At 45.4% G+C, this 15,287-nt stretch overlaps 1 protein-coding gene across 1 annotated transcript in view; it reads left to right on the forward strand.

Moving 5' to 3' along the window:
- Positions 1 to 15,287, forward strand: part of LOC142256962 (uncharacterized) — a 165,693-nt gene that overhangs the window by 85,217 nt on the left and 65,189 nt on the right. The window contains exons 7-9 of the mRNA XM_075328986.1: positions 5,976 to 6,086; positions 8,586 to 8,807; positions 13,414 to 13,547. Of these exons, the coding sequence (XP_075185101.1) occupies positions 5,976 to 6,086; positions 8,586 to 8,807; positions 13,414 to 13,547 (467 nt within the window). The remainder of the gene's footprint in view (positions 1 to 5,975; positions 6,087 to 8,585; positions 8,808 to 13,413; positions 13,548 to 15,287) is intronic.

Raw genomic sequence — 15,287 nt, forward strand, 5'->3', positions numbered from 1 at the left:
TATTACTGAGATCTCTAGTAGACAACCCCTTTAAATCCTTGTTATTCTGGTAGCTGTCAAAAACTTGCTGCCGAGTTGTAGCTGTTAAATTTGTGAAATCTGCCATAGTAAATGGTACAGACATGTGTAAGAGAACACCCCAATTATATATGGGTCCAACAATGTATAAAAGGTAATAAGTATGAGAGTATCATATACAGAGGATATGTAAAGCCGAACGATAAATCAGATTTGCTTTAAAATCCTAAAAATCCCTCTTAAATACTTTTCTTGGTGTTGATTTGGAAGTAAATCTGCTTCAAAATCTGCATCAGAAAACTCAGTGTGAACTGAGCAATAAAGAGGTCTATCCGCAGTGTGACCAGTGAATGACCAGTCATTTGGCCATCTTTATAAGGCACTTACAGTAGATCACAAAAGTGAGTACACCCCTCACATTTTTGTAAATATTTTATTATATCTTTTCATGGGACAACACTGCAGATCTGACCCTATGATACAATGTACAGTGTCAGTGTGCAGTTGTGCAGGGGAAATTTGGTGTCCGCTAAAAAAGCTCAACACACAGCCATTAATGTCTAAGTACACCTCTAAGTAAAAATAGCCAAATTGTGCCCAATTAGCCATTTTCCCTCCCCGTTGTCATGTGACTCAGTGTTACAAAATCTCAGGTGTGAATGGGGAGCAGGTGTGTTACATTTGGTGTTCTCTCTCACACACTCTCATACTGGTCACTAGACGTTCAGCATGGCTCCTCATGGCAAATAATTCTCTGAGGATCTGAAAAAATATTGTTGCTCTATATAAAGATAGCCGATGCTATAAGAAGATTGCCAGCGCCCTGACACTCAACTGCAACACGGTGGCCAAGACCATACAGTGGTATAACAAAACAGGATCTACTCAGAACAGGCTTCGTCATGGTTGACCAAAGATGTTGAGTGCGCGAGGTCAGTGTCATTTCCAGAGGTTGTCTTTTCAGAAAAGACATATGAGTGCTGCAGAGGATACAGGGGTGGGGGGCAGCTTGTCAGTGCTCCGACCATACGCCGCCCACTGCATCACATTGGTCTGCATGGCTGTCGTCCCAGAAGGAAGCCTCTTCTAAAGATGATGCACAAAAAAGCCCACAAACAGTTTTTTGAAGACAAGCAGACTATAGTCATGAATTACTGGAACCATCCTGTGGTCTGATGAGACCAAGATAAACTTATTTCGTTCAGATGGTGTCAAGCGTGTGTGGCGGCAGCCAGGTGAGGAGTTCAAAGACAAGTGTGTCCTGCCTACAGTCAAGCATGGTGGTGGGAGGGTTATGGTTTGGGGTTGCATGAGTGCTGCTGGCTGTGGGGGCTACAGTCATTGAAAGAACCATAAATGCAACATATCCAGTGACATACTGAAGCAGAGCATGATCCCTTCCCTTCATATTCCAACATGGTAATGACCCCAATCACCTCCAAGACCACCACTGCCTTGCTAAAAAAAACTGAGGGTAAAGGTACTGGATTGGCCAAGTGTCTCCAGACCTAAACCCTATGGAGCATCTGTGGGGCCTCCTCATACAGAAGGTGGAGGAACGCAAGGTCTGTAACATCCACAGGCTGCGTGATGTCGTCATGGAGGATGGAAGAGGATCCAGCGGCTCCTGTGATGCTCTAGTGACCTCCATGCACAAGATAGATAAAGCAGTACTGGAAAATAATGGTGGCCACACAAAATAGTGACACTTTGGGCACAATTTGGCTGTTTTCACTTAGGGGTGTACTCACTTTTGTTGCCAGCGGTTTAGACATTAATGGCTGTGTGTTGACTTATTTAGAGGACATCAGATTTCCCGTTTTACCAGCTGCACACTGACACTGTATAGGTCAGATCTTCAGTGTTGTCCCATGAAAGCATGTAATAAAATATTTTTACAAAAATGTCAGGGGTGTACTCACTTTTGTGATATACTGTAGGTGCAATGACCCAGGCAGTTGTATTCCAATATAAGTGAAGGGTTCCTTCATTGGAAGAGAGCGGCTAGTGAGGATGAGGAGTGGTAACGTCATGGGAAATAACAGGCTGCAAATTCTTACTTCAACTGGGTAAAAATATGTGACTGATGTTATAGTTATATAACTATTCACCCCCCCCCCCTTTGATTGTTCGGAGTTTACACCCCCATATATTATAAAAGCTTTTACAAGGTATTTCCAATCCATTGTAACCTGTGATTGACACAACTGGCAGAATGTCACTTATTCCTTTACTATTCTATGCACATTACCATTGTGGTATATAAAACCTCCAGCTACTGAATTCTTAAAGGTACAGGAGATCTTTATCCACATAACGACCGTTAATGCAATGATGCATAACTAAACCTGATTGTCACGTGAGCTTTCGTTCAGTACAAGGGACATATATCCGGAGTGTTTTATTGTTTCCCTTTTAAAACTCTTCTCAAGGAATAGAAAGAACAATGTTTATAAATAAATTTCAAAATTCCTTTAATTAGCAAATTGGCCTATTAATATTCTAGGGCAGGCTTCTTTCAGTGAAGCAAGATGGAAGCCATTGTAATTCTAAAGTGATTACTTCTGAAGACAAAACCAGTGTGATTTTGTAATTAAAAATATTTAGGAATTTATTGATCATGATTCTTATTTCCCTTATTTATTTATTTTTATTGCGGGAGAACTCCTTTAATTAATAGTTTGATGTGATGTGCATTATGTCAGTATTTATTATTATTATTATTATTATTATTATTATTATTATAATTATTATTATTTATTGTTATTATCATAGTCATTATTATTAATATTATTATTATTTATTATCATAGTGATTATTATTATTTATTTTTATTATTATTATTATTATTATCATAGTCATTATTATTATTATTAATAAAATTATTATTTATGGTTGTTTTTTAAAAAAAAACACAAACTGAAGGACTATCTCACCTTCCCCGGGTCCACCACCAAGTCTCCGCCACTGCTCCCAGTGTCTGTTGTTTGCAGCACTGAAGTCGTATCGATAGTGTCACAGCTAGTGATGAGCGTACATGCAGATAACCGGGACCGGCGGGTCCGTGTTATCTGGTTCTTAAAATCCAGTTCCGGGCCGGATTCCGGGCCCCATATAAGACTATATAAAAAATGTTGATAGAAGAAATAGGAGCACGCGCGCTGTACTTACCGAGGCCCTGGGTCGGCTGTACGCTGCTTTCAGGCCACGCATTCACTTCTGGGGCCGATAATTTACTTTCATTGCATATGCACTGCTTTCCCAGTCCACCGGCGGCTGTGATTGGTTGCACTCAGATGCGCCCCCATGCTGAGTGACAGCATGTCAGCTGACTGCTTCCAATCACAGACGCTGTCTTTTGGTCAGTATCGTACAGTAAAAGTAAATTATCACTCATCACTAGTTTTGAGTACAGGGCACCCGAGCATGGTAGTGCCTCTCATCACTAGTTACCAGTACTGAGCACCTGAGCATGGTAGTGCCTCTCATCACTAGTTACCAGTACTGAGCACCTGAACATGGTAGTGCCCGCTCATCACTAGTTACCAGTACTGAGCACCCGAGCATGGTAGTGCCCGCTCATCACTAGTTACTAGTACTGAGCACCCGAGCATGGTAGTGCCTCTCATCACTAGTTACCAGTACTGAGCACCTGAGCATGGTAGTGCCCACTCATCACTAGTTACCAGTACTGAGCACCTGAGCATGGTAGTGCCCGCTCATCACTAGTTACGAGTACTGAGCACCTGAGCATGGTAGTGCCCGCTCATCACTAGTTACCAGTACTGAGTACTCGAGCATGGTAGTGCTCACTCATCACTAGTTACGAGTACTGAGCACCTGAGCATGGTAGTGCTCGCTCATCACTAGTTACGAGTACTGAGCACCCGAGCATGGTAGTGCCCGCTCATCACTAGTTACCAGTACTGAGCACCCGAGCATGGTAGTGCCCGCTCATCACTAGTTACGAGTACTGAACACCTGAGCATGGTAGTGCCCGCTCATCACTAGTTACCAGTACCAGCACCCGAGGATTGTAGTGCCCGCTCATCACTAGTTACGAGTACCTAGCGCCGAGCATGGTAGTGCCCGCTCATCACTAGTTACGAGTACTGAGCACCTGAGCATGGTAGTGCCCGCTCATCACTAGTTACGAGTACTGAGCACCCGAGCATGGTAGTGCCTGCTCATCACTAGTTACAAGTACTGAGCACCTGAGCATGGTAGTACCTGCTCATCACTAGTTACGAGTACTGAGCACCTGAGCATGGTAGTGCCTGCTCATCACTAGTTACAAGTACTGAGCACCCGAGCATGGTAGTGCCCGCTCATAACTAGTTACAAGTACTCAGCCCCCGAGCATGGTAGTGCTCGCTCATCACTAGTTTCGAGTACTGAGCCCCCGAGCATGGTAGTGCCCGCTCATGAAGTTACAAGTACTGAGCACCCGAGCATGGTAGTGCCCGCTCATCACTAGTTACGAGTACTGAGCACCTGAGCATGGTAGTGCTCGCTCATCACTAGTTACGAGTACTGAGCCCCCAAGCATGGTAGTGCCCGCTCATGAAGTTACAAGTACTGAGCACCCGAGCATGGTAGTGCCCGCTCATCACTAGTTACGAGTACTGAGCACCTGAGCATGGTAGTGCCCGCTCATCACTAGTTACGAGTACTGAGCACCTGAGCATGGTAGTGCCCGCTCATCACTAGTTATGAGTACTGAGCACCTGAGTATGGTAGTGCTCGCTCATCACTAGTTACGAGTACTGAGCACCCGAGCATGGTAGTGTCCACTCATCACTAGTTACCAGTACTGAGCACCCGAGCATGGTAGTGCCCGCTCATCACTAGTTACCAGTACTGAGCACCCGAGCATGGTAGTGCCCGCTCATCCCTAGTTACCAGTACTGAGCACCTGAGCATGGTAGTGCCCGCTCATCACTAGTTACGAGTACTGAGCACCCGAGCATGGTAGTGCCCGCTCATCACTAGTTACGAGTACTGAGCACCTGAGCATGGTAGTGCCCACTCATCACTAGTTACGAGTACTGAGCACCTGAGCATCGTAGTGCCCGCTCATCACTAGTTACGAGTACTGAGCACCCGAGCATGGTAGTGCTCGCTCATCACTAGTTACGAGTACTGAGCACCTGAGCATGGTAGTGCCCGCTCATCACTAGTTACGAGTACTGAGCACCCGAGCATGGTAGTGCCCGCTCATCACTAGTTACCAGTACTGAGCACCCGAGCATGGTAGTGCCCGCTCATCACTAGTTACCAGTACTGAGCACCCGAGCATGGTAGTGCCCGCTCATCACTAGTTACCAGTACTGAGCACCCGAGCATGGTAGTGCCCGCTCATCACTAGTTACGAGTACTGAGCACCCGAGCATGGTAGTGCCCGCTCATCACTAGTTACCAGTACTGAGCACCTGAGCATGGTAGTGCCCGCTCATCACTAGTTACGAGTACTGAGCACCTGAGCATGGTAGTGCCCGCTCATCACTAGTTACGAGTACTGAGCACCTGAGCATGGTAGTGCCCGCTCATCACTAGTTACGAGTACTGAGCACCTGAGCATGGTAGTGCCCGCTCATCACTAGTTACCAGTACTGAGCACCTGAGCATGGTAGTGCCCGCTCATCACTAGTTACGAGTACTGAGCACCTGAGCATGGTAGTGCCCGCTCATCACTAGTTACGAGTACTGAGCACCTGAGCATGGTAGTGCCCGCTCATCACTAGTTACGAGTACTGAGCACCTGAGCATGGTAGTGCTCACTCATCACTACTGATAACCCTTTGTGCTGAGGCAGTTTAGATATGTGCGGTGCATGAACACTGTAATTGATGCTGTTAGTCGTTGTTTGCACCCCATCTGCAAAGAAATAAATAAAAGTTGCTTGTACCTGCTGTGTCCCAGATCCGTTATCTACTATATGGTTTGGCTTTTCCTAGGCTCAGATGGAGGAATTCCGCCAGTTAAAGGATGCATTGAAGAAAATGCCAAGCTTCAAAGACTCGGTCACTGACAGAGAACACCAGCAATCCCTGACAGACACTAAGAAGGTAACTGGAAACTAGATGTATCAGAAAGAGCTGAATTGTCATCACGCATCGGAGCAGGACGACATGCACCGACGCATCCGACATAAGATAATGTGACATTTGTCCACAGCACGCTGGAACCTTCGCAAAATATGGAGGAAACTTAGTCCTCTATTCTCACGAGTGTATGGCTGAGCCGCTAGTTGTCTCCAACCTGTGGCTCTGCAGTTGTTGCAAACCTCCATCTCCAAGAATGCAATGGCCCCGAGCGTACCTAAGCCCCCCCGATGCTCGATCAAGTGGTTCGAATACGTACAGCACCCGAACTCCGAACTTGGACAGTCCATGTTCGGTACTAACCCCAAACTTTACAGTTCGGGTTCGCTCATCTCTATTAAAGAGTTCCCCCTCCACAGGTCGCACTGCAATAAGCCGAAATCTACTGAAGAAATCCTCAGCAGGTGTTTAAAGAAGATGTGCTTTGAGATAATGCAATGCAAAGTGCACACAGCTCTTAAATCTGATGAGGCCGGTGTACTTGCTTAGATTCAAAGCATGATCATACAGTCATTTTCACATTGATTCTCCAAAAGCTGAATGCCCCTAGTGCCGAAACTTTCCAACAGGACCATACAGCCATTCTGGCATTGTAAGTGTGTGGTGCCCCTGAGGCTCAGGTCGCCACAGGGTACTGCACCCCACTCAGGGTGTGGAGCTGATCATGGATCCAAAAGGAGGTCGGTACCGGTTTCATCATTCACAACCACATACACACATGGGTTGCCCCTTCCCCACTGGGGACTGGGCTAGGGTCGGGTATAAAAGGGGTTTCCAACTAGCTTAGGACCTGGGTATTGGGAGGAGCATCCACCAGGGGGGTTAGGAGCCACACACACAGTTTACAGAAAACAGAGAGTTCTCCAGCAGGAGTGACAGTGCGCAGACGTGTTTTCCGGTGGCTCTTGTGGGACATAAGAGTTTAACGGTCACTGATTAGGATACTGTGTCAGTTCCCCCGGGACCAGCGCTGTTTAGGTTGCAGCACCCTAGGGTGGTGTAATGCCATGTTGCATCACCAGATTCTGACGGACGGAGAAGTTCCACGCTTCTTCAAGTTTCCAGAGCCAAGTGGCATATAGGACTCCCGGGGTCTAGATCACGGTCAGACTCAAGGGGATCCCCGCTACTGGCATAGGGAACAGTACTCTACCTAGTATGAAAGGGACTTTAAGTGCTTCAAGCCTCAGGAGGAAGGGCCCACAGACTACCGGACCGGTTCTGACCTCTTGCGGATCCGGGATCGACCGGAGCCCATCACAGCAGTGACCAGTGTGACCGGGCTGGCAGCTGAAGCTGTGAGTAAACTACACCCTGAACCCGCAGAGACTGTGTTGGCTCATCCTTACCGGCGCCGCTGCCCAGCGCTTAGGCGTCAACCGCCATTCTAGCCCTCATCATCCACCCGGGGCCCGTTCCGCCTTTGGGGAGCGATACCATCCCGGCTGCCATAACACCTGCCCCGGCGAGGAACCCGGTAGTGGCGTCTACTCCCTGGCCGCATACCACAGGTGGTGTCACGACGAACTTTTCCCAATATCCCGCTTCCCCCACCATTTACTGTATGCCTTGGGGCAACGGAACTGGGCAAGGCCATCCGTGACAACCACCTGCCCCGTGGGGAGCTACAAGTGCACCAGTCTCATCAGGTCTCAATAGCTCTAGTTAATAATATATATAAAACTCCAAATATGTGGCTCTTTGGCCCCATCTTGAAAGGAGTGGAGATGCGCATCTTCGGCTTCCGCTTCATTCATTCTCTATGTAATTGCCGTAAATGGCCTAATACTTTCTTCCACAGTCCTATAGACAATGAATGGAGTGGAGGATGAATATGTGTATATCAAGATGGGCTGCAGAGCCCCTATCTCGGGATTCCAGAGCCACGGATTTGGAGTCCTTGGTTTTACCCTCTGTGGGTAGGAGAACTTTTTTTTTGTTTATTAAACATTTAAATAAATGCTTTTGTGCCCCCTTCTGACATTGTTTGTACCTTTTTTAACCCTATCCTGGCAGAATCCTTTACTATAAGGAGATGTGTGCTACATTGTAAATGTTTTAACAGATGTTAATATTAATAGAAAATGTCTGTCTACAAGAAGCCGGCACATTATACGCTTCTTACATCTGCTCTTTGTACTTTTTTTTTTTCACCACTGAGCGTCTTATTTTGGAGCGAGGAGGACATCCCCCGAGACTTTTAATAGGTTTTGGCAGTTGAATCATAATGCAGTCCTCCCGTTCTTGGCATTTTCTGCTCCTCGGTGACAGCTCTTGTTATGTCTTTTATGGTTTTAATATTTTATGAGCTAAACTGCATTGTATTCAGTGTAGCCGGGAGCTCAAGCCAGGTCTGGTTTTTTCCCTCCTCTACAAACACTTGTGAGCGTGGATGTGAAAGTTGGGATCGCCTTTCAGAACCTTTTGGCCGTCCGACTCATTATTATTATTGTTGTTTTTTAGGATTTCAAAGAACGTAACCCCCAGGTGCCTCCGAACTCCCAAGGAAGTAAGAAGAATGGAGAAGACCGGAAGCAGCTGGCACAGGGCCAGCCTGGAGGACAAGGGGGCTCCATCCGCCAAAGTCCCCCTGTGCACCCAGCGCCCATAAGACCAGGAGTGCAGAATGACAGCCATGTTTCCAGATTTACCAGGACAGTTAACAGTCTGCCGGACCACAGAGAGGTGCACATATTTTAGGCTTTTTTTTCTTCTAATTGTATCCTTGTTGCGCAGACTTAGGGGTTTGACGACTTATTTCTTTAAAAGGAATCTGTGACTAGGTTTTTGGTATCTAATCTGAGAACAGCATGATGTAGGCAAGGAGATTCTGAATCCAACGATGTATCACTTAGATTCTGAATCCAACGATGTATCACTTAGATTCTGAATCCAACGATGTATCACTTAGATTCTGAATCCAATGATGTATCACTTAGATTCTGAATCCAACAATGTATCACTTAGATTCTGAATCCAATGATGTATCACTTTGATTCTGAATCCAACGATGTATCACTTAGATTGCTGGCTGCAGCCATTCTGACACAATCAGAGCTTTAAGATTTAGCAATGCAGCAGAGATCGGAAGCAGCTGGCACAGGGCCAGCCTGGAGGACAAGGGGGCTCCATCCGCCAAAGTCCCCCTGTGCACCCAGCGCCCATAAGGCCAGGAGTGCAGAATGACAGCCATGTTTCCAGATTTACCAGGACAGTTAACAGTCTGCCGGACCACAGAGAGGTGCACATATTTTAGGCTTTTTTTTCTTCTAATTGTATCCTTGTTGCGCAGACTTAGGGGTTTGACGACTTATTTCTTTAAAAGGAATCTGTGACTAGGTTTTTGGTATCTAATCTGAGAACAGCATGATGTAGGCAAGGAGATTCTGAATCCAACGATGTATCACTTAGATTCTGAATCCAACGATGTATCACTTAGATTCTGAATCCAACAATGTATCACTTAGATTCTGAATCCAATGATGTATCACTTAGATTCTGAATCCAACAATGTATCACTTAGATTCTGAATCCAATGATGTATCACTTAGATTCTGAATCCAACGATGTATCACTTAGATTCTGAATCCAACGATGTATCACTTAGATTCTAAATCCAATGATGTATCACTTAGATTCTGAATCCAATGATGTATCACTTAGATTCTGAATCCAACGATGTATCACTTAGATTCTGAATCCAACGATGTATCACTTAGATTCTGAATCCAACGATGTATCACTTAGATTCTGAATCCAATGATGTATCACTTAGATTCTGAATCCAACGATGTATCACTTAGATTCTGAATCCAACGATGTATCACAGATTCTGAATCCAATGATGTATCACTTAGATTCTGAATCCAACAATGTATCACTTAGATTCTGAATCCAATGATGTATCACTTCGATTCTGAATCCAACGATGTATCACTTAGATTGCTGGCTGCAGCCATTCTGACACAATCAGAGCTTTAAGATTAAGCAATGCAGCAGAGATGAGAGAGCTAACCACACCCACACCAGGCTCTCTATATACAATGTCTGCAATATAAGAAAAAGACTGATGGCACTTTCCTAACTGATGTGAACAGGTGCAAACTGAGCATGAAACATAGTAACAAAAAGAGACAGTTGCAGTCTGAAGTGCTAAAATATGTGTAACAATGAATATGGGAACATAGACATGCATTACTGCTATGGAAAACATGTAAAAATTTAGATACTTAGCACACAAAAATGGCCAGTTTTATCTGAGCCCAACAGCCAACGCCAAGGCGTCCTCTTATTGTTAGGACCCTTTCAAACGAATGCCTCTCTTTGGGCTAAAAACAACTATAATTTATGGGTGGACAGGAACCTGCAAATAGACAATTAGTGCGCAATCAGAAGTTATGGCCCTGTAATCAAAGAAAAAGACTGATGGCACATGCTAACTTTCTAACGTGAATAGGTGCAAACTGAACATGAAACATAGTAGCAAAAAAAGACAGTTGCACTCTGTGGTGCTAAGATATGTGTAACAATGAATATAAGAATATAGACATTCATTACTGCTATGAAAAACATGTAAAAATTGAGATACTCAGCACACAAAAATGGCCAGTTTTATGTGAGCCCAACAGCCAACGGCAAGGTGACCTCTTATTGTTGGGTCCCTATCAAACTAATGCCTTTGTTTGGGTTAAAATCCTATAATTTATGGGCAGATAGAAACCTGCAAATGGAGAATTAAAATCTCCTGAGGCTGAAGAGCAGGAGTGCTCAATCAGAAGGCAAAGCCCTGTAATCTTAGAAAAAGACTGATGGCACATCCTAACAATAAAAGGTCGCCTTGCCATTGGCTGTTGGGCTCACATAAAACAGGCCTTTTTTGTGATAAGTATCTCAATGTTTACATGTTTTCCATAGCAGTAATGCATGTCTATATTCCTATACTCATTGTTACACATATCTTAGTACTACAACACTTAGTGCAACACTGGTTTTTTTTGTTACTATATACAATGTCTATGGGCAATGAGCTGTTAATCACAGCAGGTGGTGTGCCGAACTAGTCGACCTAGTCCAGCAATGATAATCTTCTGAAGCTCAGACAAACATTGCAGGAAAACAGCAACACACAGTGTGATAAGAGACAGATCACTGAAATCTATTTATAACCCCCTTAGCATGCTGTTTTCAGATTACATAGCAAAAACCTGCTGAAAGATTACATTTAAAACTCAAATTCATGCATTTGGGGATCAAGATCATTTTTGCAGTTTAGTTTTAGTAACATTTTTTTGATTAAACGTTAAACTTTGATGTGATCTGTGGACATAAAATCATCTGAAAAGGAGCTGAGAACAAAACAGATAAAAAGGAAACTCTCCCATTTGAGCTCACTGATGGATTCTCAGTTAGATCATTCTGCAGCCAACTATAGACCGTGCAACACAGAAGATGCAGAAGGTCAATGGAGCAACATTTTAAAGGAAACCCAATGACAAAAAATTTGGGGGGGCCAAATTAAGTAAGAAAACAAACTGTCTGCCAAGGTTCAGTGAACAAAGAGGATGTTATATCTCCAGCTACTAGTCTTCGTTCACATAAACGGACATATTGCCAATTTTTAAGATTATTTTTATTACTTCCCAAATTTCGGAATCCTCCTCAGTATCCATCTTCATCTGGTTATCTACAAGTATCAGCGTTGCGTAGTACGACTGAGTAAAAGTGGACATTAAAGCCTTGTGCGCACGCTGCGTTTTTGACGCGTTATTGCACTTTTTTCGGCTGCAGTTTTGGTATCAAAACTGCACCATTATCTTCCCCAGCAAAGTCTATGAGATTTCATTTTTGCTGTCCACACAGTGCAGGTTTTCTTTGCTGCATCTTTGTAGTGACCACAAAGATGCAGCATGTCAATTTTTTTTGCGTTTTGTCCCTGCGTTTCAGAGGACTGGCATATCAATCCCCCGCTGATTCGGCGGGGGATTGATCCCTGGTATATGGCCAGTTGCTGCTCCCCATATAAAGTCAATGGGGACCAGAATCCGACGCAAAGGGGTAGGAGCAAGCGCTTCATACTTACTGAGTCACCAGGGTGGCCGTCACATTGCTCCCGCGGCCTCTCATTCTTCTTCCCGGGCCGCTCATTAGGCTCATACATATTCATATTTACCCCACCCACCGGCATCTTTGATTGGTTGCAGTCAGACGAGCCCCCACGCTGACTGACAGCGTGTCTTACTGCAATTAATCACAGACGCTGGTGGACGGGTCTATATTGTACAGTAAAATAAATAAATAAAAATATTGGCATAGGATCCCCAAATATTTTGATACCACCACAGATAAAGCCTGACAGCTGGTGGTTAGTATTCTCAGGCTGGGCATATCCATGGTTATTCGGCGCCCCCCAGCCTAAAAATATCAGCCAGAATTGCCGCATCCATTAGATGCAACAGTCCCGGTACTTTACCCAGCTTTTCCCAATTGCCCTGGTGCGGTGGCAGTTGGGGTAATGAGGGAGTTAATGGCAGCCCACAGCAGCCACTAAGTCCTGGAGTAGTAATGGCAGGCGTCTATGAGACACCCCCCATCACTAATCTGAAAGTAAATAAACACAAACACCGAAAAAATCCTTTATTTGAAATAAAGGACAACAAAGCACCCTCTTATTCCCCTTTATTAACCCCCAAAAGACCCCTGCAGGTCCAACATAATTCACACGAAGTCCCAAGACGCTTCCACCACTGCAGCATCTGAAGCTCACAGTGAGCGCCATAAAACATGACTGCCTGCTGTGAGCTCCATGCAGCAACTGAAGTGAGCTGTGTGGTCAGCAGTGATGTCACTCAGGTTACCCGCAGCCACAGCTGGAGTCCTCCCCCCGTGACCGCAAATCACCCGAGTGACGTCACCGCTGATCGCGCGGCTTACTTCAGTCGCTGCATGGAGCTCACAGCAGGCAATCATGCTTTATGGCGCTCACTGTGAGCTTCAGATGTAGCTTTTGTGACGCGGGTGCATATTTTTTAGGCCAAAAACGTGCATCTTTGTTGTCACCACAAAGATGCAGCGTGTGCACATAGCCTAATAGCCCCAGGGTCATGTATAGATTAATCAAATATATATATTTACCTCTCAGACTTGTTTATTAATTGTTTATGTGACCGCTGCAGCCAATCGCTTTTAAAGATGAACAATCTATTTTAGTTTTTCCCATTAGTTACAATGCTTTATGATAAACTAATATGTATGGAATTTATAATATACATAGCACTGTTCTTGTATATTTCAGATTGAGAACCAACAAGTGATGCCGCCTGACCAAAAGCCAAAAAATGAAGTTGGTCATGGCCCCCCGGGAGTCGTAGATAAAAAGCCCCCCACCGTGAGTGCCGAGGATGCCAATAAACAAGTGTCGATTCGCAGGTGCGTGGTGGAGTGCCGAGGCTTTTCATTCTGCCTCTAATTCTTTATCCTTATTGCGGTGACTCAGATCTTCACGCTGGTTAATCCCTTCTGCTCCATCATGGGCTGAAATGAGTTTAGATTTTTACAGCTGAGTCTTAAAGGCGTCCATACACGGAGTGACTTGTGATCCGCCGCCGGGAACCACGGGGTAGACACCACCTGCGGGGACCGGATGCACAGGCAGAGGGACCTTGTGCACTTGGTACAAGATTTTGTAGTTTCCTTCAGTGTTCCCGGTCGCAAAGCAAAAAAAGCAATTTGTGCAGCCACCCGGAGCACAGGAATAATGCAGTATTTTCTCTAGTAAAATGCGCGAATGTATACAATGATGCAATAAATGTAGAATCGGGAATGATAGGGTTCAGTGTAACACGCCACCCAATATTTTTCACCAAAAATGAATATCATAAGTAAAACTGTATATCAGAATGTATTCCCTTCCTGTATTAGAATCCTCTGCTGCAGTTTGTTTAAAACAAAACAAAAAAAAAACCATACGTTTCTCACCCTCCCCAGGTCCAAGGCTTAAGGCGGCGTCACACGGCACGATAGATCGGGCGATCGCATGAGCGATCGCACCCATCCCCGTCGTTTGTGCATCACAGGCAATTCATTGCCCGTGGCGCACAAAGTCGTTAACCCCCGTCACACGTACTTACCTCCCGCACGACCTCGCGGTGGGCGGCGAACATCCACTTCCTGAAGGGGTAGGGACGTTCGGCGTCACAGCGACGTCACACAGCGGCCAGCCAATAGAAGCGGAGGGGCGGAGATGAGTGGGACGTAACATCCCGCCCACCTCCTTCCTTCCTCATTGCCGGCGGGACGCAGGTAAGTTGTTGTTCGTCATTCCCGGGGTGTCACACATCGCTGCCACAGGAACGACGAACAACCAGCGCGCAGAAGGAGGAACGACATTATGAAAATGAACGACGTGTCAACGAGCAACGATAAGGTGAGTATTTTTGCTCGTTAACAGTCTTTCGGAGGTGTCACACGCTACGATATCTCTAACGATGCCGGATGTGCGTCACGGAATCCGTGACCCCAACGACAGATTGCACGATATATCGTAGCGTGTGACGCTGCCTTTAGTCTCTGCCGTCGATCCTGATTCTGTTATTGTTTGCACTCTTGACGTCAAATTGACAGCGCTGCAGCCAATCAGTTAAGGTAGTTCTACCTTAGCTGACAGCATATGCAGCTTAAAGCTATTGAGCTCATTGATTGGCTGCAGTGCTACTTTGACAATCAATCAGTGAGTTCAGCGGTTGTGCCTCAGCTAACATGAGCATCTTAAAGCCATTGAGTTCACTGATTTCCTGCAGCACTATATCGACAACGCTGCAGCCAGTCTGAGTTCTGCCTGAGCTGACGACAGGAGCTGCTTAAAGCCACTGAACTCACTGATTGGCCACAGCGCTTCATCAAAAACGCTACAGGCCATCAGTGAGTTCAGCGGTTGTGCCTGGACTGATGGCATGAACAGCTTAAAGCTGTTGAGCTCACTGATCGGCTGCAGTGCTTCATAAAAAACGCAGCCAATAAGTGAGTTCAGAGGTTCTGACTGAGCTGACGGCATAAACAGCATATAGCCATTGAGCTCACCGATTGGCTGAAGTGCTACATCGACAGCACTGCAGCCAATCAGTGAGTTCAGCATGAGCAGACAGAATAAGCAGGTTAAAGCTATTGAGC

Source organism: Anomaloglossus baeobatrachus, chromosome 11, assembly GCF_048569485.1.
Source record: "Anomaloglossus baeobatrachus isolate aAnoBae1 chromosome 11, aAnoBae1.hap1, whole genome shotgun sequence".
Taxonomy (NCBI): domain Eukaryota; kingdom Metazoa; phylum Chordata; class Amphibia; order Anura; family Aromobatidae; genus Anomaloglossus; species Anomaloglossus baeobatrachus.